This window comes from Geotrypetes seraphini, chromosome 3, assembly GCF_902459505.1.
Source record: "Geotrypetes seraphini chromosome 3, aGeoSer1.1, whole genome shotgun sequence".
Lineage (NCBI taxonomy): Eukaryota > Metazoa > Chordata > Amphibia > Gymnophiona > Dermophiidae > Geotrypetes > Geotrypetes seraphini.
Window position 1 is genome coordinate 142,074,714 of NC_047086.1, and position 27,656 is coordinate 142,102,369.

The 27,656-nt window shown below is 45.2% G+C and overlaps 1 protein-coding gene across 7 annotated transcripts in view; it reads left to right on the forward strand.

Annotated features, from left to right (window-relative positions):
• The window catches only part of LOC117356931 (uridine-cytidine kinase-like 1), a 151,269-nt gene that overhangs the window by 26,746 nt on the left and 96,867 nt on the right, over nucleotides 1–27,656 (forward strand). For 6 of the 7 annotated variants that reach the window (XM_033936889.1, XM_033936890.1, XM_033936891.1 and 3 more), the window contains exons 2-4: nucleotides 10,159–10,352; nucleotides 26,240–26,346; nucleotides 26,761–26,931. In XM_033936889.1, coding sequence (XP_033792780.1) covers nucleotides 10,159–10,352; nucleotides 26,240–26,346; nucleotides 26,761–26,931 — 472 coding nt within the window. Of the gene's footprint in view, nucleotides 1–9,426; nucleotides 9,539–10,158; nucleotides 10,353–26,239; nucleotides 26,347–26,760; nucleotides 26,932–27,656 lie in introns of those variants that run through there. The other variant, XM_033936888.1, reaches the window with a different exon arrangement.

The window sequence follows — 27,656 nt, forward strand, 5'->3', positions numbered from 1 at the left end:
TTTAATTTTTTCTTTAGTGACTGACTGGTGAGCTAGGCTGCACAACCGCAGCCTGTGGACTTCAACTTCACAGCGGCTCTCTTCCTTCCTATGTCCCGGCTGGTCACAGGCTTCAAGAAGTGCAGCCACTCCCAGCGTGCGATTTCTCTCACGAATAGGGCCTGCCTAAAATCCAAAGTCGTGCGAGCGCTGGTCTACTCTTCAACCTCAAGCCCTTAAACGTCATCGAGTTTTCTTGGAGAAATTCTTCAGCATGAACTCCTCGGTGACACCCTCGACCTCGAGTGCTACCTTGGTCCCGCCTTCCAGCGAAGGTCCTCCTGCTTTCACCGACTTCGAGCCTCATCAGACTGTCCTCCTTTGGATTGTCTTTCGCCTCGAGTACATCTGCTTTATCTTCCCCTGAGCTCCCCTCAGGTCAGATACCTCAGCAGAAGGTTCCTGTGCTGGTCCTCACCACTACCACCTTCGAACCTTTAGCCTCAGCAAGTGGTCCAGTTTCAGACGCGGATCCACCTTTGCAGGCTTCTCTCCAGATCATGTTGGAGCCGCAATTTGTTCAGTTATTGAGCAAATATGGTTGTGCCTCGACAATGTCTTCTGTAATCCAGCCTGGGCAATCAGTCTCCCATGAGGTTGAGTCCCTGCTTGTGCCTCGAGCTGAAGCTTCACACTCTATGCAAGGAGCAGAGTCTTTGCAAGTGTCTGGTCTGGCATCTACACACAAGGAGTAGATTCTTTGCAAGTGTCTCGATTGGAACCTTCACACATTATGCAAGGGGCAGAGTCTTTGCGAGTGTCTGGTTTGGCATCTACACACTCGATGCAAGGAGTAGATTCTTTGTGAGTGTTTTGATTGGAACCTTCACACTCTATACAAGGAGTAGATTCTTTGTGAGTGTCTCGACAGGAATCCGCACACTCCATACAAGGAGCAGAGTCTTTGGGAGTGCTTTGAGATTTCTCAATCCAAACCACCGAGTTTCGATCTATAGCTTCGAGCCCTATCCATTCACTAGCAGCGTTACCTGTTTCCATACATAGGCCGAAGTTTCCTCGATCCTCAAGACCTGCTTCCAAGCACCACTCTCGCTGCCGATCGAGGCCTTCATTGAGATATCCATCGAGGCGCAGATCTTCTAAAGAACAGCCTTCTTCATTTGGGCCTCATTCCAGACCTTGCCGTTCTTCAAGGCCCCAACTCCTCGCTCCAGGTCACCGCTTCCGGACCCTGAGGAATCAGCTACTTTCATTAACTCCTCCAAGTCTCCATATTCTTTGGATTGTCATTTCTCCAGAGAGGCTTCACCTTTGTTCTCCGTTGAGGCACCTCAAGGTCATTGAGCCCTTCTCGAGGCAAGGCCTTGGTGGATCAGCTGATGATCTGGAAATTCAGTTCGATGCTGGTTCTAAATTCTCTAAGGAGTATTTTGAGGTCATGCATATCCCTCAATCTCCTGCAGAGTCACTTAAGCTTCCTCTTAACAAGCTTTTATCTCAAGCTTTCAAACATTGTCTGGAGACTCCTTATGCTATACCTGTTCTTCCAGGCAAATTGGCCTTGAGGTATAGATCTCTACACTGCAACGGGTTTGAGAATTCACAATTATCTCCCCAATCCCTCCTTCTGGAGTCCTTTTTGTAAGGAACCCATCATTCCAAGGTCTACGCTACTGTTCCTTCTGGAAAGGAGGATAAGACTATGTACAAGTTTATCCGCCATCTATATCAAGTTCCATATTGATCTTCTTCCAGGTTTTCTGAAGAACCTGGATTTACTTAGACATTTCGAGTTCTAAGACATCACTACTACTCTCTCAGAACTCGGATTGTATCTTCTCCAGTCATCTTATGATGCCTTTGAACTGTCGGCTAGGGCCACTGTTTTTTCTGTAGCACTGCGCCGCTTGGTCTTACTTCGCACCATTGCCATGGATCCTAATCTTCAGGACCGTTTGGCTAACATTCCTTGTCAGGGCAATGGCCTCTTTGATGAATCCATAGAGGCTGCAACTAAGCAGTTGTCAGATCATGAAAAATCTTTTGCTTCCATTGTCACACCAGAGCCAAAGTCAGCTCCTACAAAACCTTCACACTCTACTACGATTTTCCAGAGCCGTTATGCTCCAAAGCTGCTCCTTACACCTGAACCCCTTCCAAGTAACCGCAGCAACAGAAGCAACAGAAACCTCAGCCTTCTGCTGCACCTAAGGCTTTGCAGCTTTTTTGACTGTCTAACAGAGCATAACAACCTTCTTCAGGTACCTCAAGCTCTGCTTCGTCTCCGTTCCATCGAGGAAGTTCCCCTGGAAGAGCAGAGCAGGGGGTGTACTTCCGGTACTTTCTAGTTCCAAAGAAGACAGGCGATCTGAGACCCATTTTAAATATAGTTCAGAACGATTGGTTATGTTCTCTATATCTCAAGAAGGTTTCTACTCGCATCCCCTTCCATCCGACCTCCTGTCAGTATTTCAGATTTTGGGTAGGGTATCTGCATTTTCAATACAGAGTGCTATCCTTTGGCCTGGATTCATCTCCCAGAGTATTCACCAGGTGCCTGGTGGTGGTAGCAGCAGCTCTAAGGAACCATAGTCTCCAGGTGTTTCCCTACCTAGACGACTGGCTCATCAAAGATTCAACATCTCAAGGGGTTATTATACCGACCCAATGGACTACGCGGTTCCTATAGAGTTTGGGATTCAAAATCAACTTTCCTAAATCCCAACTTCAGCCCTCTCAGAATCTACAGTTCATCAGAGCTGTTCTGGACACTATTCAATTCAGAGCTTTCCTTCCTTCCTTTCCTTCCCATCTACATCCCCACCCGCACCCTGCGCTCAGAAACGGAGATACGCCTATGCATTCCCCACGGAAGGTCCCTCCTCTCAGAAACCACCCGCAAACGCTCCTACTGCCACTTCATTCCCCAACTCTGGAACCAACTCCCCCCTCAACTCAGACTATATAATTCACTAATGACATTCCAGAAAATGGTAAAGACCCTCCTCTTCAACTAAAGGTCACCCTCAGTCTACACCCCACCCCCTTTAACCCCAGCTCTACCCTTCTTTCTCCATTCTAATCTTCTGCCTAAATTTCTGTATAGTCCACTCTCAGCCTATACTCAAATAACTTGTATTTAAACTAAACTACTTATATTTAAACTACTGTTCTTAATTTGCTGTATAGTCCCTATATTTAAATGCTGCACAGACTTGTATGTCCAAGTATTTAAATCTACTGTATAATCTTGTATGTCCAATTACACTTCATTGTGAATGTTTACTGGTAAACCGTTCTGAGCTACTGGGAGGACGGGATAAAAATCTAAATAAATAAATAAAATAAATAAACGTCTGGCAGCTCTCCTTCAACTCTGTCATGCAGGGTATTCCCGCTCTTCAATATCGGCGAGACACATGATAGTTCTACTAGGTCACATGGCCTCCACAGTACACGTAACTTCTTTTGCCAGCCTTCACCTCAGAATTCCTCAGTGGACCCTGGCATCTCAGTGGACGCAGGTTTGTGACCTACTTTCTCGACACATTGCAGTAACTCCTTCATTGAGACAGCCTCTCTGCTGGTGGATGCTCTCTTCCAATCTCTCCAGAGGATTGCTGTTTTAAACACCCCCTTATTAGAAGGTCCTCACAACAGATTCCTCGACCTATGCTTGGGGCGCTCATCTCGATGGTCTCCGTACTCGGGGCCACTGGACCAGTATGGATCGTCAGTGTTGCATCAATCTGTTGGAACTCAGAGCGATTTTCAAGGCTCTCAAAACTTTTCAACATCTTCTTCAAGATCAGATAGTCCTCATTCGGACTGACAACCAAGTCGCCATGTATTATGTCAACAAACAGGGAGGGATGGGATCTTCCTTCCTTTGTCAAGAAGCTCTGAAGGTTTGGGACTGGGCAATCCGCCACACCACCTTTCTCAAAGCTGTCTACATCCAAGGGGTGAAAAATTGCTTGACGGACAACTTGAGTGGTCTTCCTCGCCTCTACATCACCTCACTTCTACATCACATTTTTTTCACAGTGGGGAACACCTCAGATAGATCTCTTTGCAGCTCCCCACAACCACTGCCTCAGTTCTGCTCCAGGATCTATTCTCTTCATCGCCTCAAGGCAGATGCTTTTCTTCTGGAATGGATGAATCTCTTCCTATATGCATTCCTTCCATTTCCTCTCATTCTCAAGACTCTTGTCAAGTTGAAGAATGTCCATGCCACCATGATTCTGATTGCTCCTCGGTGGCCGAGACAACCTTGGTACTCCCTTCTCCTTCAAATCAGTAGCAGGGAGCCATACCTTCTACTAGTTTTTTCCATCTCTACTTACACACAGTCAGGGATTTCTACTTCATCCCAACCTGCAGTCTCTACACCTGACAGCTTGGTACCTTTGAACATAACTCCTCTTCAGTTTTCTCAATCTGTGAGAGACATTTTAGAGGTTTCTAGGAAGCCTACCACTAGACAATGCTATCACCAATAATGGCAGCTTCAGTATCTTTCCTGAGATCTACACCTATTGAGGAAATTTGTAGAGCTGCTACTTGGTCCTCGGATCATACCTTCACTTCTCACTGTTGTCTGGACACTTTCTCCAGACGGGATGGACAGTTTGGCCAAACAATATTACAAAATTTATTCTCCTCAATTGCCAACACTCCCACCATCCCATTCTGGCTAGCTTGGAGGTCACCCATATGTGAGAAAACCTGCCGCCTTGTCCTGGGATAAAGCACAGTTACTTACCGTAACAGTTGTTATCCAGGGACAGCAGGCAGCTATTCTCACATCCCACCCACCTCCCTTGGTTGGCTTCTCTGCTAGCTATCTGAACTGAGGAGACGCACCCTGTGCTGGGCGGGAAGGTACTTGCACATGCACGGTGCAGCTGACTCGAAACTTCTAGTTTCTACAAGCAAGTCTGCTTGCGAGGCTTCCATTGGTGGCGTCACTCATAAATGAGAATAGCTGCCTGCTGTCCCTGGATAACACCTTCTTGTCTATGGTACTCATTAGAAGTATAATTGTGAGGTCTAGATACAGATGATCTAGTTGATCTGGAAAATGTTTTGGCCTTAGCCCACTGATAACTGTTTATTTTTTTTTTTTATAATGATTTTCATCACATTTTATTTTTTGTAATTTGCCCCCCCTTTTACTAAATCGAAATAGTGATTATTAGCGCAGGGAGCCGCGCTGAATGCTCCATGCTGCTCCCAACTCTCATAGAGTTCCTATGAGTGTCAGGAGCTGCGCAGAGCATTCAGCGTGGCTTCCTGCACTAATAACCGCTATCGCAGTATAGTAAAAGGGGGGGGGGGTAGTTTTCTTAATATTATTCCTAAAACTATCCAACTTTTTGTTTACATCTTCCATAAATTATTTAAAAATTATTTTCATTCAAAGTAGCTTTCATCAATTTTCTTGTTGAGACTTCAACTATCAAAATCATCAGATCAAGTAAATATTTAAAATGGCGCACCTTTGATCTAAAAATATTTGGTCTACAAATAATTGAAGTATCTTCATGCCCCTTAGACACCTTGGGATATGTTGAGTGCAACAGTGTTTTTGTATAGTTGCATGAAAAAGCTCATTATAAATATCATTCTTCCTTAAAGTAATCATTTCAGTCCACTTGTTAACAAGTGTTTCCAGGGATGCTTCATCTTCATCAAAGGGTGAAGGATCTTGCAATAAATATTGGAGGCATTCCTCCAGAAAAGTTAAAACATTTGTCTTAGGGCTGCAATGCCATGGTCATCCTTCAGTTGAAAACAAAAAACTGTGGAGTGACGATGTTCCTTAGATGGACTTTATTAAGAATGTCAAAGTTCCAAAAGGACAAATGAAATCATCCATATAAAATAAAATCATCCACATTAAAACAAGGTAATCCACATGAAAACCCCAAAGGACCTAGTCCGCTAGGGGCAGAGGACCCAACATGGTTCACGTTTCGACAACAAGTTTTCAGGGATCCCTGAGAGTCCTATGGTGGTAGGTACGTGAAAAACTGATATGCGGAGAGCCGTGAGACGCTGCTTGTAGTTGAACAATGAAAGGAAAAAGAAGAGAGACCAATCTCCACGCCTCAAAAAAGATAGCAGCAAAACAGTGGAGATGACCAAAAGACCAGTATGCAGCCAGAAAAGCCTAAAAGGTTCTTTTTTGAAAGCTACTCAGATAACATTCATTGAAGAGTAATTTTCTATTCAAGGGAGTTGGCATGGGCTATATTTCAGTTATACTGCCAGAATACATAAGAACATAAGCAATACCTCTGCTGGGTCAGACCTGAAGTCCATCGTGCCCAGCAGTCCGCTCACGCGGCAGCCCAACAGGTCCAGGACCTGTGCAGTAATCCTCTATCTATACCTCTCTATCCCCTTTTCCAGCAGGAAATTGTTCAATCCTTTCTTGAACCCCAGTACCGTACTCTGCCCTATTACGCTCTCTGGAAGCGCATTCCAGGTGTCCATCACACGTTGGGTAAAGAAGAACTTCCTAGCATTCGTTTTGAATCTGTCCCCTTTCAACTTTTCTGAATGCCCTCTTGTTCTTTTATTATTTGAAAGTTTGAAGAATCTGTCCCTCTCTACTCTCTCTATGCCCTTCATGATCTTGTAAGTCTCTATCATATCCCCTCTAAGTCTCCTCTTCTCCAGGGAAAAGAAACCCAGTTTCTCCAATCTCTCAGCGTATGAAAGGTTTTCTATCCCCTTTATCAGACGCAGGTCTTGAGCACAGTGGAGCGCTTCAGGCACTTGTCTTGGGTCTCTATTATATTCATTTTACAGTATTTGTGAAGCAATATTGCTGAAGAGTTAAAATTTACTTATTTAAAAAAATTATAAATCGCACTTATCACAGCTCAAGTCTTTGTGAATTGACACAGAGTCATAATGACTTGCAAATCGAGTTTGTTTGTTGGACCCTCCTTAGATAAAAATAAAGATAAGTGTGCTATAAATGAATACAGTGAAAAACATGCTGGATGGCTTTGAGAATTTCTCTCTAAGGAAGTGACCTATGTGAGTTCATACAGCAAACTGCAGACTAATATGTACAAGATGCAGGCAGGCAGTGTTTATTATACCAAATATTTAATGCAGTTATTGATACCACCTTATTACAAACCAAGTGACCCGATACAGTCATTTTGTTATGACTTTTTTCACATCGCACTGCTGGCTCAAGAACCCAATCCACACAGATGTTTGTTTTATACCTTTTATTGCGGTTTATTTCAAATCTTATCAACCATGGATCCCTGAAGAAGGCGTGTTTTCCGAAACACGGACCGTGTCGGGTCACTTGGTTTGTAATAAGGTGGTATCAATAACTGCATTAAATATTTGGTATAATAAACACTGCCTGCATCTTGTACATATTAGTCTGCAGTTTGCTTTTTGCTCGTCGTTTGTTGTTCTGCAGACCCTTTTGGACTCCTTTTTTGTTGTCTATGTGAGTTCATATACATCATCATTGTCTTTGCATAATTTCATTGGTGGAATGAAAGAAACCATAGCCTACTAAGGGGTACATAAGCACATAAGCAGTGCCTCCGCTGGGTCAGACCAGAGGTCTATCATGCCCAGCAGTCCGCACACGCGGAGGCCCATCAGGTCCAGGACCTGTGTAGTAGTCTTCTATCTGTACTCTTCTATCCCCTTTTCTTCAGAAAGTTGCCCAATCCCTCCTTGAACCCCAATACTGTAATAGAAACCCCTTCACCGGTTCATGGACCTAAAGTCCGGTGAAGGGGTTTCTATTACAGTATTGGGGTTCAAGGAGGGATTGGGCAACTTTCTGAAGAAAAGGGGATAGAAGAGTACAGATAGAAGACTACTACACAGGTCCTGGACCTGATGGGCCTCCGCGTGTGCGGACTGTTGGGCATGATGGACCTCTGGTCTGACCCAGCGGAGGCACTGCTTATGTGCTTATGTACCCCTTAGTAGGCTATGGTTTCTTTCATTCCACCAATGAAATTATGCAAAGACAATGATGATGTACATGAACTCACATAGACAACAAAAAAGGAGTCCAAAAGGGTCTGCAGAACAACAAACGACGAGCAAAAAGCAAACTGCAGACTAATATGTACAAGATGCAGGCAGTGTTTATTATACCAAATATTTAATGCAGTTATTGATACCACCGTATTACAAACCAAGTGACCCGACACGGTCCGTGTTTTGGAAAACACGCCTTCTTCAGGGATCCATGGTTGATGTAGAAAGCTGTGCAGTAAACCACTGACCATGCAGCCTCTTCACAAACTTTCTACAAACGTTTCTGGTGAGATACAGTAGTCTGCAGCTCATTGCAAAGTGTCACCCCACCTGTCAATGTGTGAGCGGTGATGAGGTTATAATAATAATAATAATAATAGCTTATATACTGCAATACCGTGAGGTTATGCACTAACAGGGTAGCATTGAAAAACATGCCACCATCATATTTTTGTATTGGGCCTGGTTGTTTAGCACCCTCCCTCCCAATACATGTAAAAATAAATCCTAGGTGTCTAATGGCTTCCCTCAATTTTTTAAGAGCTCTGGTGTTTAATGGCCCCCCTGCTCCCGCCAGCGTAAAAAAAAACCAAAAAACAAAACTCGCTTGTTTCCTTTCATGCATTGTAGCAGAACACTTAATGGCCTCATTACATCCCTTCTCTGTATTGCTGAGGAAGTAACATACTTGTATAACCTATGCTAACTGTGCAGTTAGACTTGCAGTAGCTTTTCGCATTGGCCTCTTAGTCTTAGGTTTAGAATGTGTGGAATAAGTTGGTTTCTTTCTGCTTCTTGGTTGAGGGGTGTCCAAAGCCAAAAAACCAGTGTCACAGTTAGTAGTCCCAGGAGACCCTCCCACTGGAATTATCAGCAGAGAGGCCAGGATTTGAATTAATCTAGAAGCCAAGAGCTTTTCTGACTCAGAGGTGACTTTTTCAGAGGGGGATGAGGCATGATGATAGGAAGCTGACCATATTATATGTGCTTTGTGGTTTAGCACTGTATGTTCAAGACTTCATTTTCTAGTCCATTATTTTATATTTTCAGACACACAAACATAAACTAATCCAGTCTTGATATTTTCTGGCATCTCCCCTTCATTGTCTGCAACAGAAACAGTAGCCACATTTCTCTTTCAGCTCAGGTTCATACAGAATTATTAGCCACATCACTGACTGCCTAGACAGAGAGCATTCATTTTCACATCTAAATTTAAGCTTGTGAAGTTGCTTCTCTGGATTCCCATGCCTATGTTTGGAAGTCTTCCCCCTGTTGGAGAGCTTTTTTACATGGTCTGTTGAATGTGATGAGGAGAGGGTCAGGTGGGGATTTAGGGCTTTCTGCTCCTTCTACAGAGCCCCAGTCGGACTTTTGCTGCCTGGCCTTCCTGATAGATTCTGTCCTAATTCAGCATGAAAAGTATGAGCCCTGAAGGGAGTGAGTATTATTATGGAGCAGTGATCTCGGGCCACTCCACCTTCATCACCTCTGGCAGGTAGTAAAGAACTCTAGCTTCCTTCTCTTCAACACATGGTGTTACCCACCTATCTTGCTACTGAAGGAGAGCAGTGATGCTCATTAGAAATATCAATAAATGTCTTGGGGTTGGTGGAAGTCAGGGTGTCTCTCCAAAGTTCTTCTGTGGTTTGGTTTGGGAGTAAGGGGAGGTTAAAAAAAAAAATCCTATTCTAATGGATCTTGAAAGTCTAGAACCAAAAATACGTCTACCTTCAGCTTTCTTACTATATCTCCAGGCTTAGATAAGATTACTATCTGTGGCAGAATTGCATGAGACCAGAAAACAAGTGGGAATTATGAAAGGTAACCCCCCTCCCCCACCAAAAAAAAAAAAAAGCAGGCCAGGATTGAGCCACACTGATAGAGCTGCTTGTAGGTTCAGTAGTAGTGAAAAAGATGCTTTTCAAAACTTGGGTGCATAGGCAGAATTGTGAGTGGGCTTTTTATAGAAATAGGCATGACAAAGGAGGACTGAGCTGCTTTAGCAATGTTATGATACATTGTAGACCAGTATTTTTGTTTTGGAACTAGATGGTTTTCCCTGGGACTGTGCTTTTTTTGATCCATGTTCCTATCTCTTATTCACGTCATCCTCAGTGATAGTGGTGAGGACTCCTTGGACACTTTGTTAACCCGTCTGCCACTGACTCCTTCTCCCCGAAAACGGACCACCAGTCAGACTAAAACAGAGCCTCCACTCCTCAGGACCAGCAAACGAACTATTTATACAGCTGGCCGACCTCCCTGGTATAATGAGACGGGGATCCCCTTTAAAGAAGCCTTCGTGATTGGTAAGTGTTATTCACTCTTCTGCATGGAGAAAGATAGAAATGGCTGCACTGGGAGCCATGGAATGTTTCAGTGGGGCAATAATAAATGCTGCTTCCCAGCTCTACATTTAAGTGATAACACGTGCTAGATCAGTTCAGCGGTGATAACTGGGATAATTTGGCTTCACTCTTTGCCTTACTTCTAAAGAAGTCGTCTATGCACTCATTAATAGTTCAAGGCAAAATGTGCAGCTTTTTGCAAAGGACAGATTGTCTGTTGATATAGTAACATATTACAGTGATGGCAGACAAAGATCAAAATGATCCATTCTGCAGGGTTTTGTTTACTCTGGATAGATGCACTATTCTTATTTGCAACTCAAAACCCAATTCCCCTTCCCTCAGCTTCTTGAAGTTGGTACCGTTGCCTCTTAGGCTTCTAATTACCACTCCATGCAGGTCATTCTAGTGCTTTATACATATAAATGTATATACAACGATACCTGAGAGTTATTAAAGCAATTTACAATAGAGAATCAAATCTCATCAAAACTGAATTTTTCAACATCCTATCCTAACCAAAGACTGATGGAAGCATAATAACAGTGAAACACCAGTCATCATTTAATTATGCCAAGAAGAAAAAACTTAAGTCACTTACCAATATATCATACCAGGGAATAAGTGAACTGAGCAACATCTATTCCCATATAAATCTGAGTAGATCAATAAATAAGAGCCAGGCTGTGAATGAGACTCTATTCAACTTAATGGTAGTTTCTGTTGGTGTGTTTGCATCAGGGGGTGAGGTGGGGGTAGGGCCGGCTGGGACAGGACACAGGAGGAGTTGCTTCTGTCCTGACTCAATTGCTGGACCACCAGGACTCAAAGCAGGCCTGGGGGAGGTCTGCAACAGGAGGGGGTGGGGGGGCCACAGAGCTGGCTGGGATAAGATAAATACCTATTCTTGAATATAAATCCTTGGTTTATAATCGAGCCAACCTTTTTTCCCTCTTTTTAGGGAGAATAAAAAGTAAATGTGGTTTATATTCGGATCGATTTATATTTGAGTATACTGTATACAGTATACCTGCTATACACTGCCTTGGGTGAATCTCTTCGTTAAGGCGGTTAATAAATCTCAATAAATAAATAATCCAGCTGCTTCTATTGATGCAGACTCATTGATATGTTTTACCTATGTGATTTGCACCAATAACCAAACCACAATGACACAGGTTGTTTGCTTTGATTATTCCGCCTTAAAAAAAGGACCCCTGTTGCTTTATTTAGCCAAAATAGCATGTGTAGTTTTTAAACTCCAAAAATATATATGGTGTCGCCTTCCCAAAGCATACATTCAAATGGTGTCAGTAAAATTTACTCATGTATTGTGACATGTAGAGAATTTTACTAACACTTGTGGAAATATTTGAAAATGAAAATAAATGAAGGCATGAAAAGCTTTTTCTATGAATCAGAGTTATATAGAACGCACACAAATAAGGTTCATAGTACAATTAAACTTATTTGAACAATTGTTTAACTGCTATTTTTTTTACGAGTTTGGGGAGTGCGTTTTGGATTTTTTTCTCCTGACCCAGTTTATATCTGAATTTCAATTGAGTTTGGGACTGCCATGTTTGGTTCTAGCTTCTTTTAAAAATACAATTTAAAGAAAGAAAATGGAGGTACGTCTCAGAGGGAAAGATTCTCAAAACTTTAACGTGGTCGCTAAACAAGTTCCAGCCGGGTGATTCCCTAACCTCGCTATCCTATATTTACGAGCAAAATTTTCCCATAGGTCTGAGCTGCCATAGCCCTACTTTCTGGTCAATGTCTGAGCGCTGATTGGCTCAGACATTGACAGGAAAGTAAGGCTTGACAACTCAGACCTGCCAGAAAATGTTGCCGCCACCAAGCAAACACCGGCAGCGGGAGAGATGCCCATTTCCTCCTGCCACCATGCAACAACCCCTGACACCCTTCTTCCCCCTTTGCATGACTGAGGGAGGGAATGGGAATTTCTCCCGCTGCCAGGGGGGTATTGGGGTGGGGGTGGAGAGCTTGGCAGCAGCAAAATTTTCTGACAAGTCTGAGCTGTCAAGCCTTACTTTCCTGTCAATGCCTGAGCCAATCGACACTGACCAGAAAGTAAGGCTACAACAGCTCTTAACCTTGCCCCACCACCACCGGTATAGTAGAAAGCACATTATGCCCTTCCTTCCAACTCATCTCAAAGCAACATAAAAAAACTTTAGAGTCCTGTTACTAGAGGACAGCTCCCGAGTAACTTGTCAACAGCCTTCTGTTACATGGTCCCAAACAAGTAGAAAGAAAAAATAAATCACTTCAACACCTCCTGTTCTAAGGACTGCTTATGCAAATAAGATACCAACTCAAGTCAAAAGAAAAAAACAAACTCTTCTGCAATCTTCACTTAGTATGGCAAATATGCTTTTTAATTAGTGCTTCCCTTGCTGACAATGTCCCTCTTCACTTTTACCTCCAATATACCAAAAGCTTGGAAACAAAAAGAAGAATGATCCACATACAAGCTTTGGTTATAAAACAAAAACCCCACAGAAAAACCACTAAAAAGATAGCAGAGACGCCGGAGATATCTTGACAATGGGTAGGCTATATTATTCACAAGATTTCAGACACGAGAAAGCTTTCGGCCAAATGAATTCCCAAATATTTCAATGCTGACCAGAAGCACGATCGAGTGGTTGCCTCGCAATCCATTTGGATTGATTTCAGCAGGATCATCTTGTGGGACTTTTGAATATTTTTGGGGTCTCTGATATCTTTTTTTTTTTTTTTTAATTTCTTTATTGACAATTTTTCAAAACCAAACAAGCACAACTTGCACTGTAACAGATTGTTGTAACATAGTTCTTTGAAACAAGGCAAACCAAATCAGCACCATACAGTACAATAACCCCCCCCCCCCCCCCAGAAGTTCCATGCAGGTCAATGTTCACTAGCAAGAATTCATGTGTTGCCCTCGCTTTTCACACCAGTCAATGTATGGCTTCCAGCATTGTAGCATCCTCGGCAATCGGTGATGTTTCATAGCCGTGAGCTTAGAAATACTAAAGGCGTCTCTACTTTTTGTAGCACCTGAGCCTGGGATAGAGTCGATACTTGACGCCAGGCAGCTGCCAGCACCAAACGTGCAGCAGTTACTATAGTCGCTATCAGTTTAGAAAACTTAAGAGACCCCCCAACAGGTTTCATATTCAACAAAACACATCCCATATGTTTTACAATCAGAACACCACATATATCGGACAGCAGGGCAAATACCATATCCCAGTAGGAACTCGCCTTAGGGCATGTCCACCAAATATGCTTAAAAGATCCTTGGTCCCCGCACTCCCACCAGCACCTATCAGATATGCTTGGCTTGATTTTGTAGTCATTCTCCACCATATTGCTGGCAATTGAAACTTTAAGAAGGGAGTGCAAGGTAAACCTCCACTGCACCGGTATGAAGGTTTGCTGCAACATAGTCTCTCTGCTATCTTTTTAGTGGATATTCTTTGATTGTACAAGAGCATGGAATGAATATCATTCATGTTTTCTGGAATTGTCACTTGAGTTGGTCTCCCAGAAAGTTCTTCGTCTTTCATGCTCCATTGTCCTATTCTAAATGCAGCAACCCAGTTCTTGACTGTGGAGTAGGAAGGCACTTTTCCCCTAATGTAACTGACATATTGTAAATGTGTTTGGCTGAGTTCTCTTTTAGGAAAAGATTTCATCACCACTCGGAACTCTTTTGCAGTGAAATCTCCATTGTTTTGTAGCATTTTCACTTCAGATCTGCAAAAAAAAAAAAAAAATTAAATAATCAGGCTAGAATTATGAAATTTAGGTCAGACACATATGAAACAATAAACTTTGATGTGATGAAAGTATTATTAGTCTAAAAGTTAGTGAATTAAGAAAAGCCAAAGACTTATCATCACCCCCTTGTAGCTTATGTATTCTTATATTTGTTAAACATCCATGTTAACTGATGTGGTTAAACAAAATATCTTAAAAAAAATTATTTCCCCTTTTACAAAACTATAGCGTGGTTTTTAGCACTGGCCGTGGTGGTAACAACTCTAACGCTCATAGAATTCCTACCGGGTTTCCCCGAAAATAAGACCTACCCCGAAAATAAGCCCTAACATGATTTTCAGGGTAGGTCTTAATATAAGCCCTACCCCCAAAAATAAGCCCTAGTCACCAGCAGTGGCACTCCCCCTCCCCCCCCCCCCGGGCCGACCTATCTCTCCCTCCCATCTGAACCGTGAGACAGAAATAAATGTACCTTATAACAAACCAGCAGCGTCGGAAGCAATCTAGACAGGCTCGCTGCCTGGGCTGTTCCTCTGCTGCATTGCTGATGATGTCATCAGTGATGCGGCAGAAGAACAGCCCAGGCTGTGAAGCAGCCTGTCTAGATTGATGCCAACACTGCTGGTTTGTTATAAGGTACATTTATTTCTGTCTCACAGTTCGGATGAAAGGGAGAGATGGGTCGGAGGGGGGTATAGAAAGATGCTACATGGGGGGATTGGAGGAAGAGAGGGATAGAAGCTGCAAGGGTTCTGCTGCACAAGGGATGGGAGGGAGAGATAGAAAGATACTGCACAAGGGGATGGGTGAGAGGGGAGGAAAGATGTTGCACATGTGGGGGAGAGAAAGGAAATAGGAAGAATTGGGGTGGAGGAGAGGAAGAGAGAGATGATTATTGTACATGAAAAAAATAAGACATCCCCAAAAATAAGACCTAGTGCCTTTTTTGGGCCCAAAATTAATATAGTTATGTCCGGCAATCAGATCACAAAAGGACAGCGAGGAACTACAGAGAGATTTGAGCCAGTTAGAGAGATGGGCAGAGAAATGGCAGATGAAGTTTAATGTGGAAAAATGCAAGGTAATGCATTTGGGCAGAAAGAACAAGGAGCACGAGTATACCATGTCAGGCGCAACCCTGGGTAAGAGCGAATAAAAAAAGGACCTGGGGGTACTGATAGATAGGACCCTGAAACCGTCAGCACAATGTGCAGCGGCGGCAAAGAATGTTGGGCATGATAAAGAAGGGAATCACGAATAGATCGGAGAGGGTCATAATGCCGCTTTATAGAACAATGGTCAGAACACACTTGGAATACTGTGTCCAACACTGGTCTCCCTACCTAAAGAAGGATATAAAACTGCTAGAGAGGATGCAGAGGCGATCAACGAAGCTGGTAAAAGGTATGGAGAACTTGAACTACAAAGAATGACTTAGAAAACTGGGACTGTTCTCCCTTGAGAAGAGGAGACTGCGAGGGGATCTGATTGAGACTTTTAAAATAATAAAAGGAATCGACAAGATAGAGCAGGATAAAAAGTTATTTATGATATCAAATGTGACTAGGACAAGTGGTCATGGACTGAAGCTGAGGGGGGACAAGCTCAGGACAAATGCCAGGAAGTTCTACTTCACACAGCGGGTGGTGGACACCTAGAACGCTCTCCCGGTGGAGATTGCTGCAGAACCCACCGTTCTAGGATTTAAGGGCAATTTAGATGCACATCTCCTTGAAAGATGCATAGAAGGATACGGGTGACTAAGTTTTCGCCAGGTTACACCTGGATGGACCTCCACGTGAGCGGATCACTGGACTTGATGGACCTAAGGTCTGATCCGGAGATGGCAGTTCTTATGTTCTTATAAGACAGTGATTTTTCTTTTTTAATAAATAAGATAGTGTCTTTTTTTTATTTTTTATAATAAATCTTTATTGCTTTTCAAAACTTATAAAAAGTGTAACAATTATACACACAATAATAACAAATAACAACACTTAAATTTGTGCAAATATCTAAAACAGATTACCCCATCCCCGCCCTTTCCCTCCCTCCCTACCTGGATGTGTGTAAAAATCTAAATAAAACCAGGAACTAAGGATTTAATTTTTCTATTGCTTGCCAAATACCTCCAATGTCTTATTTTCGGGGCAACACGGTATGAGTGTCAGAGCTGTTATGCCGCAGCTGGCACTAAAAACCGAGCTACGGTTTTATAAAAGGAGGACTTAGACAATCATCCAGGTCCACAGATGAAAAAATCTTAATATACTGTCGTCTTTAGCGCCAAACAAACCCAGCCCTGACACAGATTGTGAAACATGCATGTCGGCATAAGGGTTTGGCAATAGTTGACGAGACAATCAAAGATAAGTGTATATTTTAAATTAAGGAATACGGCAAAATAAGAATAAATGATACATTAAAGTTGAAACCGATGAGGAAGCTTGTGGCCTTGTAAAGATTTTATCAGGTGAGTGAATTATATATATGCCAGTAAGTTAAAGTTTGATGAAACAGCCTGGATGCTTTAAATATATGATATGATATATATATATATATACAGTGGTGCCTCGCATAACGGACGCCTCGCACAGCGAACGCTGCGCACAACGAACTTCAGGTCTTGCTTCCCACAACGAACTTCGTTTCACACAACGAAGTCGCCCGAGCTGCATCCTTAACTGCCCTCTCTCCGCCTGGCTCCCTGTGCAGTGGCGCTACATATTTTAAACCCCCCTGCCGCCGCTGCTGCTGCATATTTTTAAGCCTCTGCCGCCACCGCATATTTTTAAACCTCCCCCCGCCGCCACATATTTTTTTAAAAAAGCCACCACTGCTGCAACTTTAATCTCACCCGCTCACTCGTAACTGGTGGTCTAGCAAATTTCCCAGCCAGAAGCGCAGAGATCAAGAGCAAGCCTTCTGTGCTACTGCCTGGGCCTGCGCTGATCTCTGAATGGCTGCAGTCAGCTCTCGCGGGACTCACAAGAACTAACTGCAGCCATTCGGAGATCGGCATGGGCCCACACAGGCGTGCAGAGGAATTGCTCCTGATCTCTGCGCTTCTGGCCTGTACGCCACTGGCTGGGAAAGATGGGAGGAATTAAAAAAGGTACCGAGGGGGGATGATTAAAAAGGTACTGGGGAGTATGTGGGGGGTGATTATAATACACAGCAAGGATCAACAAAACCCCTGTCTCCCCTCCCCTTCACATATATCCCCTCTACTATCAAGAAAATTGAATAAGCCAAATTATTATAGAATGCTACACAGAAATATCATGCTAACAGAATACCACAGTCACACATAGCAGGAATAGGGTTAGGGTAGTGCAACTAGGGCAACTGTCCCCCCTGGTCAAAGAGAGCCGTAAGCCTCTGCCTGGACTTTGCAGTCCCCAGTTGTGTCTAACACCAGCTCTAACAAGATAAATTTATCTTTTTTTATGTCATCTTAGCATATTTTATGCTACAGAACGAATTATTTTTTTTAACATGTATTGTTATGGGAAAACGCGTTTCACATAACGAACTTTTCGCATAACAAACTTGCTCCTGGAACCAATTAAGTTCGTTGTGTGAGGCACCACTGTATATATAAACATTATTATGACTGGTGCTGGTGTTTAAAAGTTGATATTGGTTGGCCAGTCAGAAAACCTTTTCCCCATGTTAAAGAGATTTATCTCATTCAAAGTATTAGCATCCAAAGAATGAATATAATGCAAGACCTAGCGATGAAAGAACCAATCCCACTCCTGCAAATGGCCAGCCAGTTGCAGATTACCATCAATCTTTATAGTCACAGAATTCTAATTTCTCAGGTTTCCTCTTTTAAAAAATATTGAATTAGTGCATATTAGAAAGTCAACTTTTTTGGTAATGGAACCTGTGTTTTGAAAATTTGGTGATGGATAATTTGAGGCAGGAAAAGAACTCTGAGGTCCTTTTACTACTTTCACTAAAGTAGCCAGCGCTATCACAAGCATGGGGCTTTCCCTTGTGCTGAGGCCACTTTTAGCACAGTTGTAAAATGGGTGTACAGTGTTCCCCCAGTCATTCGCTGTTCGCTGTGCACGGTCCCGGTCATTTGTGGATTTTCCAACCGCGAATGACCGGGCAGGAGAGAGCAGCCAGAGCGCCAGCGAGTGAAGGAAATCAATCGTGGTATGCTCCGACTGCCTCTTCCTGCACTAAAGTCGGGTCTCACCAATCAGGAGCTGCGTGTCAAAGCAGCTCCTGATTGGTGAGGCCCAACTTTAGTGCAGGAATCAGGGATGCAAGCAGCTCCTGAGCAATAATGAAATACCAGCATGCTAATTTCTATCTCAAAACTTAAAACTTGAATAAAGTCTGATACTCTCCACTAATTAACTAAGCTTGAGCACTATTGGTATATTAATGCCTGCGAAAGAAAAAGCCTCAGTATTGGGGAGTCTTAGGACCCTACCACCACCACATCATCGGCATAAAAACTTTTGTGTTAGTATTAATAATAAGCAACTTTTTTATGAGAGATTGTGATGCTGATTTTCTCTTTATCATGTGTTCCCAGGTTCAATAATGTTATGTTCAATAATATTAATGCTAATAATGTTCAATCATGTTAGGTTCAATAATGCTAATTTCACCATTAGCACATGAGCTCTTATTGCCTTCTATTTTTTGGCAGTAAAGACTCCCATGCAGAACACGCCTACTCTCTGCCCCCAAACATGCCCCCAGCACTAAAAAATAATTAAGTGTTTATCCCAGGACAAGCAGGCAGGTATTCTCACTAGTGGGTGATGTCATCCGACAGAGCCCCGATACGGACATCTTGCAAGCATGTCTTGCTTGAAGAAACTCAGAAGTTTCGAGATGCCCGCACCGCGCATGCGCCAGTGCCTTCCCGCCCGATGCTCCGGGCGTGTCTCCTTAGTACTTTTTCTTCCGCGGAGCTGAGAAGTCTATCTTCAATTTGCGCCCATTGAATCTCTTTTTTGCCTTCTATTTTGCCGCGGGTTGAGTTCTTTTGGCTCTCCTGTGCATTTCTTTCTTTCTTTGATTTCTTTTTTCCAAAAAAAAAAAAATTTTTCCTTCCGATACCGGGTCGGCCGCGTGGCTGGGGCCCCGCGCCTTCGACCTTGCGGCGGAGCTTTTCCGGCCTATGTCCCGGCCGATTACCGGTTTTAAAAAGTGTAGCAAGTGCCAGCGCGCGATTTCGCTCACGGACCCTCATCGACGCTGCTTACAGTGTCTGGGACCGGATCACTTCCCGAAATCGTGCCGGCCTTGCTCCACTCTGACGGCGAGAGCGTTTAAGCGCCGCTGTCTACTGAGGAAGTCCATGTTCAAGATGGAAGCTTCATCGGATCCTGCAGCTTCGACATCGACATCGACGGGTGCTTTGACTCCTTCCGCGAAGCCCTCTGCCTCCCCGGCTGCTTCGGGCCTCCTGAAACCGGCATCGTTCACACCGGTTTTGGCCCCGGCTTCGGCGCCGGTGCCTTCCTCTGTCTCCTCGGAGTAGGTATCGACCCCGACAGTTCCACCGGTGGTGCTCAAGGTGCCGAAGACTGGCAAGCAGAAGCACGCAGCACCGAAGGAGCGCGGAGACCGTGCGGAAGGGCCCCCTTTTGGTGCGGATCCCTCCATATCGGCTTCGTTGCGGTCCCTTCTGGAGGCTCAGTTCGTGGAGCTCATGCAGACCATGGGGCCTCGACTGATTGCCACCATCCAGGGTGACCTCCCAGCTTCGGCTTCGAGGGGCGGACCGCCCCCTCCTCCTCCTCCTCGCCGCACGACCTCGTTGCTCGGCGAGCGGTGTCCGGGTCCTCGAGGAGGTCCTCCGTTAGTGCTGTGCCTCCTTTGGAACCGATTCCCTCGAGGAGGGCCTCCCTTAGTGATATGCCTCCCTTGGAGCCCATCCCCTCGAGGAAAGCCTCGTTTAGTGACCTGCCTCCCTTGGAACCGATTACTCCGCCCCATGACTCAGTGTGGCGTCCACCTTCGGGGCCACCCAGTCCTGGGCATAGCAGGAAGCAGGACGAGTTCTTCTGAACCCCCTATCAAACCTGGGCGTCGTCGGGGGAGGCGCCGACTCTTCCGCCTCTGCGATCGACGGCATCGAGTCCATTCTGCTCCTTGGAGGCGTCTGAACCAGTTTCTCACAGACGGGCTCGATCCCCTTCCAGGCATCGGGAGGGGCATTGATCCAGACATTCTTCGAAGCATTCCTCTCGGCACTCGACCGTCTCGCCTCAGAAGAAATTGCCTCGGTTGGGGTATGCTGCTTCGACTGGGTCTCCTCCTCCGGGACCGGAGTTCGAGGACCCTGAGGTTTTCTACTCGTCCTGTTGCTCGCAGGCCTCTCTGGAGCCTGAAGCCTCTTCTTCTTCTAGTCCGTCTCGCAGACCGGCGACGGCGGACCAACTGTCCTTTTCATCGTTCCTCAGGCAGATGGCAGATGACATGGACATTACTCTCGATGCTGGGTCTCGATACTCCAAGGAGTACCTCGATACCATGCACTTGCCTCGTCCTCCTTGCGGCTTCCCCTGCACAAGCTCCTCGACCAGACCTTCATGCGATGCTTCGAGTCTCCTTACTCTAACCCTGCGGTCCCTGGCAAATTGGATGCGCGGTACCGCACGGTGCATCATAAAGGCTTCGAGGGTCCTCAGCTTTCTCACCAGTCCCTCCTGGTCGAATCCTCGCTCAAGCGGTCTCATCCTGGCCAGGTCTATGCTTCAGTGCCTCCGGGCTGCGAGGGCAGAACCATGGATAAGTTTGGTCGACGCATCTATCAGAATTCGATGATGGCGTCTCGAGTCCTGAATTACAATTTCCACTTTGCAGCCTACTGGGAATTTTTTCTACCTGTGCTTCGGAAGTTCACACCGTACATCGAGTCCCAGGCTTGGTTTGAGTTTGAGGAAGTGGTTGCTTCGCTGTCCCAACTTCGGCTTCAGTTAATGCAATCTGCCTATGATGCGTTCGAGCTCTCAGCCCGAGCGGCGGCCTGCTCGGTGGCGATGCGCCGGTTGGCCTGGTTGCAGACCATTGATATGGACCCGAATCTTCAGGACCGCCTGGCGAACGTCCCGTGTGCTGGGGCGGATCTTTTTGACGAATCCATCGAGACTGTTACGAAGAAGTTGTCTGACCACGAAAAGTCCTTCCAATCTATCCTTAGGCCGAAGCCTAAGCCTCAGCAGTCTCGACCTTCTCGTCCGCCGTTGATTTATCAGCGGCGTTATCAGCCGAGGCAAACTCCACCTGCGAGGCAACCGGCGAAGCGCCAGCCTCCCCAGAAGGGTCAGCCTAAGTCTCAGTCGCCTGCTGTCCCTAAGACCACTCAGCCTTTTTGACTGTCTCGTCGAGGGCATAACCAACCTCATTCTGCCTCCCCCTGCTTTTCCCATCGGAGGGCGCCTCCATCATTTTTATCATCATAACAACCGACCTCTGGGTCCTTACTATCATCAAGGAAGGATACTCTCTTCATTTCCATCGGGTCCCTCCTGACCACCCTCCAAGAGAGTATCCTTCCAGCTTGACTCAGACCGCCCTTCTTCTCCAGGAAGCTCAGGCTTTGCTCCGGCTTCGTGCCGTGGAGCCGGTCCCGACGGACCAACTGAACCAGGGGTTTTACTCCCGGTACTTCCTTGTTCCGAAGAAGACGGTCGACCTGCGACCCATTTTGGACCTCAGGGCCCTCAACAAATTCCTAGTCAGGGAGAGGTTTCGCATGCTGACACTTGCTTCTCTCTACCCTCTCCTCGAGCAGAACGACTGGTTATGCTCTCTGGATCTCAAGGAGGCCTACACTCACATTCCTATTCATCCGGCCTCCCGCAAGTTCCTCAGATTTCGGGTGGGACATCTGCATCTGCAGTATCGAGTGCTTCCATTCGGCCTGTCCTCGTTTCCCAGAGTCTTCACGAAGTGTCTGGTGGTGGTGGCCGCTGCACTCCGGAACAGGGGTCTTCAGGTATTTCCATACCTCGACGACTGGCTCATCAAGGCCCCGTCAGCTCCAAAGATTGTTTCGGCGACCTTGACCACGATCTGCTTCCTGCAGAGCCTAGGCTTCGAGATCAATTTTCCCAAATCTCATCTGCAGCCTACCCAGTCCCTTCCCTTCATCGGGGCGGTACTGGACACCATTCAGCTTCGGGCATTCCTTCCTCCTCAGCGCATGGATGCTCTTCTTCGTCTCTGCCAGTCTGTGTCTTCTCGCCAGTCCATCTCAGCGAGACACATGATGGTCCTCCTGGGCCACATGGCCTCTACAGTTCATGTGACACCCTTTGCCAGGCTCCATCTCAGAATTCCTCAGTGGACCCTAGCTTCTCAATGGACTCAAGTGTCAGACCCGTTGACTCGACACATCATAGTCACTCCTGCTCTTCGGCAGTCTCTACTTTGGTGGATGACCTCTTCGAATCTATCCAGAGGTTTGCTGTTTCACACTCCTCCTCATCAGAAGGTTCTCACAACCGATTCCTCGACCTATGCCTGGGGGGATCATCTGGATGGGCTTCGCACTCAGGGATTCTGGACCAGTGCGGACCGCCTCCATCAGATCAATCTTCTGGAGTTCAGAGCCATCTTCAATGCTCTTCAAGCTTTTCAACATCTGCTTCACGACATGGTGGTCCTCATCCGTACAGACAACCAGGTCGCCATGTATTATGTGAACAAGCAGGGGGGCCCGGGATCAGCCTCCCTCTGCCAGGAAGCTCTCAGAGTCTGGGATTGGGCAGTTCGCCACAATGCCTTCCTCAAAGCTGTCTACATTCAGGGGAAGGACAATGTCTTGGCAGACAACTTGAGTCGTCTCCTCCAGCCTCACGAATGGATTCTCCATTCCAACCCCCTTCATCAGGTCTTTGCACAATGGGGGACGCCTCAAATAGACCTCTTTGCGGCTCCCCACAACTTCAAGCTGCCTCAGTTTTGCTCCAGGATCTACACTCCTCATCGCCTCGAGGCAGATGCCTTTCTGCTGGATTGGGGGAATCGATTTCTGTATGCGTTTCCTCCATTTCCTCTCATTCAAAAGACTCTGGTCAAGTTGAAATCAGACCAAGCCACCATGATTCTAATAGCTCCTCGATGGCCCAGGCAACCTTGGTTCTCCCTTCTACTTCAGCAGCAGGGACCCGGTCCTTCTCCCAGTGTTTCCTTCTCTGCTTACTCAACATCAAGGATCACTGCTTCATCCCAACCTGCAGTCTCTCCACCTGACAGCTTGGTTCCTCTCAACGTAACCCCTCACCAGTTTTCTCAAGCGGTGAGGGATGTCTTAGAGGCTTCCAGGAAGCCTGCTACTCGACAATGCTACTCCCAAAAGTGGACTAGATTTTCTTCCTGGTGTATTTCCAATTCCAAAGAGCCTCAGCGTGCTTCCCTCTCTTCTGTGTTGGACTATCTTCTACACCTGTCTCAGTCTGGTCTCAAGTCGACATCTATACGAGTCCACCTGAGTGCTATTGCGGCTTTCCATCAGCCTCTACAAGGGAAACCTCTCTCTTCTCATCCTGTGGTTTCCAGATTTATGAAAGGACTTTTTCATGTCAATCCTCCTCTCAAACCGCCTCCACTGGTTTGGGATCTAAATGTTGTCCTTTCTCAGCTTATGAAACCTCCTTTTGAGCCTCTGAGCAAGGCTCCACTAAAGTTTCTCACTTGGAAAGTGGTTTTTCTGGTGGCCCTCACATCTGCTCGCAGGGTCAGTGAGCTTCAGGCCTTGGTGGCGGACCCACCTTTCACAGTATTTCATCATGACAAGGTGGTCCTCCGTACTCACCCGAAATTCCTGCCTAAAGTGGTCTCTGAATTTCACCTCAACCAATCCATTGTGCTTCCAGTGTTCTTTCCAAAGCCTCATTCTCATCCTGGAGAATCAGCTCTTCACACTCTGGACTGTAAACGTGCTTTCTACTTGGATCGCACCAAACCACACAGAACTGCTCCTCAACTTTTCGTCTCCTTTGATCCAAACAAGTTGGGACGACCTGTATCGAAGCGCACCATCTCCATCTGGATGACGGCTTGTATCTCTTTCTGCTATGCCCAGGCTGGATTACCCCTTCCTTGTAAGGTCACAGCCCATAAGGTCAGAGCAATGGCAGCCTCTGTAGCCTTCCTCAGATCGACACCGATTGAGGAGATTTGTAAGGCTGCCACTTGGTCCTCGGTTCATACATTCACCTCTCATTATTGTCTGGATACTTTCTCCAAAAGGGATGGACAGTTTGGCCAAACAGTGTTACAAAATTTATTCTCCTAAGTTGCCAACTCTCCCACCATCCCATTGAGGTTAGCTTGGAGGTCACCCACTAGTGAGAATACCTGCCTACTTGTCCTGGGATAAAGCAATGTTACTTACTGTAACAGTTGTTATCCAGGGACAGCAGGCAGCTATTCTCACGTCCCACCCACCTCCCCTGGGTTGGCTTCTCTGCTAGCTACCTGAACTGAGGAGACACGCCCGGAGCATCGGGCGGGAAGGCACTGGCGCATGCGCGGTGCGGGCATCTCGAAACTTCTGAGTTTCTTCAAGCAAGATATGCTTGCAAGATGTCCGTATCGGGGCTCTGTCGGATGACATCACCCACTAGTGAGAATAGCTGCCTGCTGTCCCTGGATAACAACTGTTACGGTAAGTAACATTGCTTTTTAGCACATGGAAAGCATGTGCCAATCCAAAAACTGCCATGGAACACCTAAGTGTGCCCTGTGATAGTGGTTTTTAACCTGCAGTAAAGCACACATTAATGCTAACCACAGCTTAGTAACAGGGCCCCGTTATTTTCTGCAAGTACTTGAAAGCTTGGTTGTTTGACCAGACTTTCAGTAATTGCTAATGAGGTTTTATTTTTCTTCCAGTAGTTATAACGTGTGTATTGCTTGATTTTTATGGACGTTTAGGTATGAGCCACTCTTGATAGTCTTTTTTGACTAAAGTTAGAGGAATAAAGTATAAGAAAATAAGGTAATGGTGGATTCTACAATTGCATTAGATCTTGGGTATCTTGATGCAGTGGGCAGACAGGAAAATGTTTAGACAACTATGCATTTAGCAAACTTGCAAGTGGGGCACTGTATATTTTTAAGATTCCAACTGAGCGTGATTTCCCATGGAATTGCATAGGAGGGATACTAGATAATAACTACCAGAAAACACAGTCCTCTGCAGTCTGCCTTTTCAGGCAGTAAGGAGTCTAAACTAAACTAAACCTTAGGCTTATATACCACATCTTTTCTATAATGGTAGAGCTCAGCACGGTTTACAAGAAATTAGAAAAGAGAACAAATACAATATGGATTTGGAATAGCATGGAGATGAGCGGAATTTACAACTTTGAAAAAAGCCAAGTTTTCAGATGTTTTCGAAATGGTTGGAAGGAACATGAACAAAGATACTAGTGGACCTCTAGGGCCTTATGAATGCCAGAATTTTTATGTCTGCCTCCTCTGGGCCCAGAACAAAGCCATAATCTATCTTCTGCGGCCAGATGTATGCATCTTCCATTCATGCTCTTATAATCCACCCAAGAAGAACATGATGTCCTTTCTATGCTGCTGTGGGTCTGAGAGTGAGGAGTGTGTGTGTCTCAAACTCAAACCCTTTGCAGGGCCACATTTTGGATTTGGAGGTACTTGGAGGGCCTCAGAAAAAATAGTTAATTTATTAAAGAAATGACAATTTTGCATGTGGTAAAACTCTTTATAGTTTATAAATCTTTCCTTTTGGCTAAGTCTTAATAATAATATTGTAATTTATAGCTAAAGAGACATATGATCAAGAAATTGTTTTATTTTACTTTTGTGTATATGATAAACATACCAAGGGCCTCAAAATAGTACCTGGCAGGCTGCGAGTTCGAGACCACTGGTCTACATGGTCCCAAAAATGTATTCATATTGTTATCTTTAGTTAATTCTTATTGAAGTCTGATAGTGGTATGAAACCTGCCAAAAACATATGAATAACTGCTGTATTTTACACTGGTACTGGAAGGAATCTGTTTATTACACTGTTCAATGTTTGTTTTCTTTAGGACTCTGTGGGGGTAGTGCCTCAGGGAAGACCACTGTAGCTAATAAAATCATTGAAGCTCTGGATGTTCCTTGGGTAGTCCTGCTGTCCATGGATTGTTTCTACAAGGTGGTACCCCGTCCCCCAGTATGATCCTTCCCTCTTGTTATCATCCTTTTCTTCTTCTCATCTCTAACAGTGTTCCCCATTGCCTCTCTTCTGCGTCACTCTATCCATGGCTTACTTTTACAGGATTGGTGTTGATTTGACTGCTTCAACAGTGGGCATTTCCTTGGTTCTCTCTTTCTCTCCTAATTTATACTCACCAACCTTGTCATTATCAAGTGTTGCATCTAGTGTCTCCCTCATCTATTCATCACTTTTCTCCCCTTTGATGGCAACAGCTGTTCTTTCCGTCCATTCTTTCCTCTTTCTGTGAAACCTTCTGTGTCTTTCTGTATCCTTCTCTCTGTCAACTTCACCTTCTTTGTCTTTCTTTGCTGTATTTTTAATTCTGTCCACTTCATCTTACTTTTTTCCCAGGTACTGAGTAAGGAGGAACAAGAATTGGCAGCAAAGAATGAGTACAATTTTGACCACCCTGATGCCTTTGACTTTGACTTGTTAATTAATGTTTTGCGGAAACTGAAGAAGGGAAAAAGCGTGAAAGTGCCTGTGTATGACTTCACCACACACAGCCGCAGAAAAGAATGGGTATGAATATGCATCAGTGAAACTTAGTGCAGCTGTTAGAATTAATGTTTACAGCATACAACCACAAGTTGGGGGAGAACATTACTTTAAACAACCACAGGGAGGCATGTAGGGGCAGACTGAACAATAAGTATGGACAGATGCTGGTTTTGTGGTATTAAGGTTGCATTTCAATGAAAAATTTTAATCTCAATTAATTGGGCAAATAAAGGCAGAGGCATAGCCAGCAAACCATTTGGGGAGGGAGGGGGCACAGGAGTGGACTGGTTGGTCTCACGCATTTCCTCCCCTCCCCTACATTAGGTATCATACCTTTGTTAGTGAGGATGTCAAAGCCCTGCCAGTTGAAGAAATCCACTGCCAAAGCCACCTCTTCTGCCTCAGGAGTGAGGAGGTCAGTGGCATGCCTCTGGGTGCTGACTCTTACACTTCCCAAGCATGCTCAGTTTGTGCATTAAATGCGCATGATCAGGGAGTGCTGACATGGCGACTGGAAGCATATTACTGACCTCCTCGCTTCTGAGGCAGTACAAAGAGGAAGAAAGTTACTCAGGCAGCAGATTTCTTTGGCTTGCAGGGCCTAGGCTATTCCACCAACCATTGAACAGGTATTGTAGCTTTGTAGGGAGGGGGGCCCAAGGCCTTCCCTCTCCAGGGTTATGCCACTGATTAAAGGTCACAATCTTCCTTTCTAGTGCAATATATCTAGTGATTCTGAACGCTAG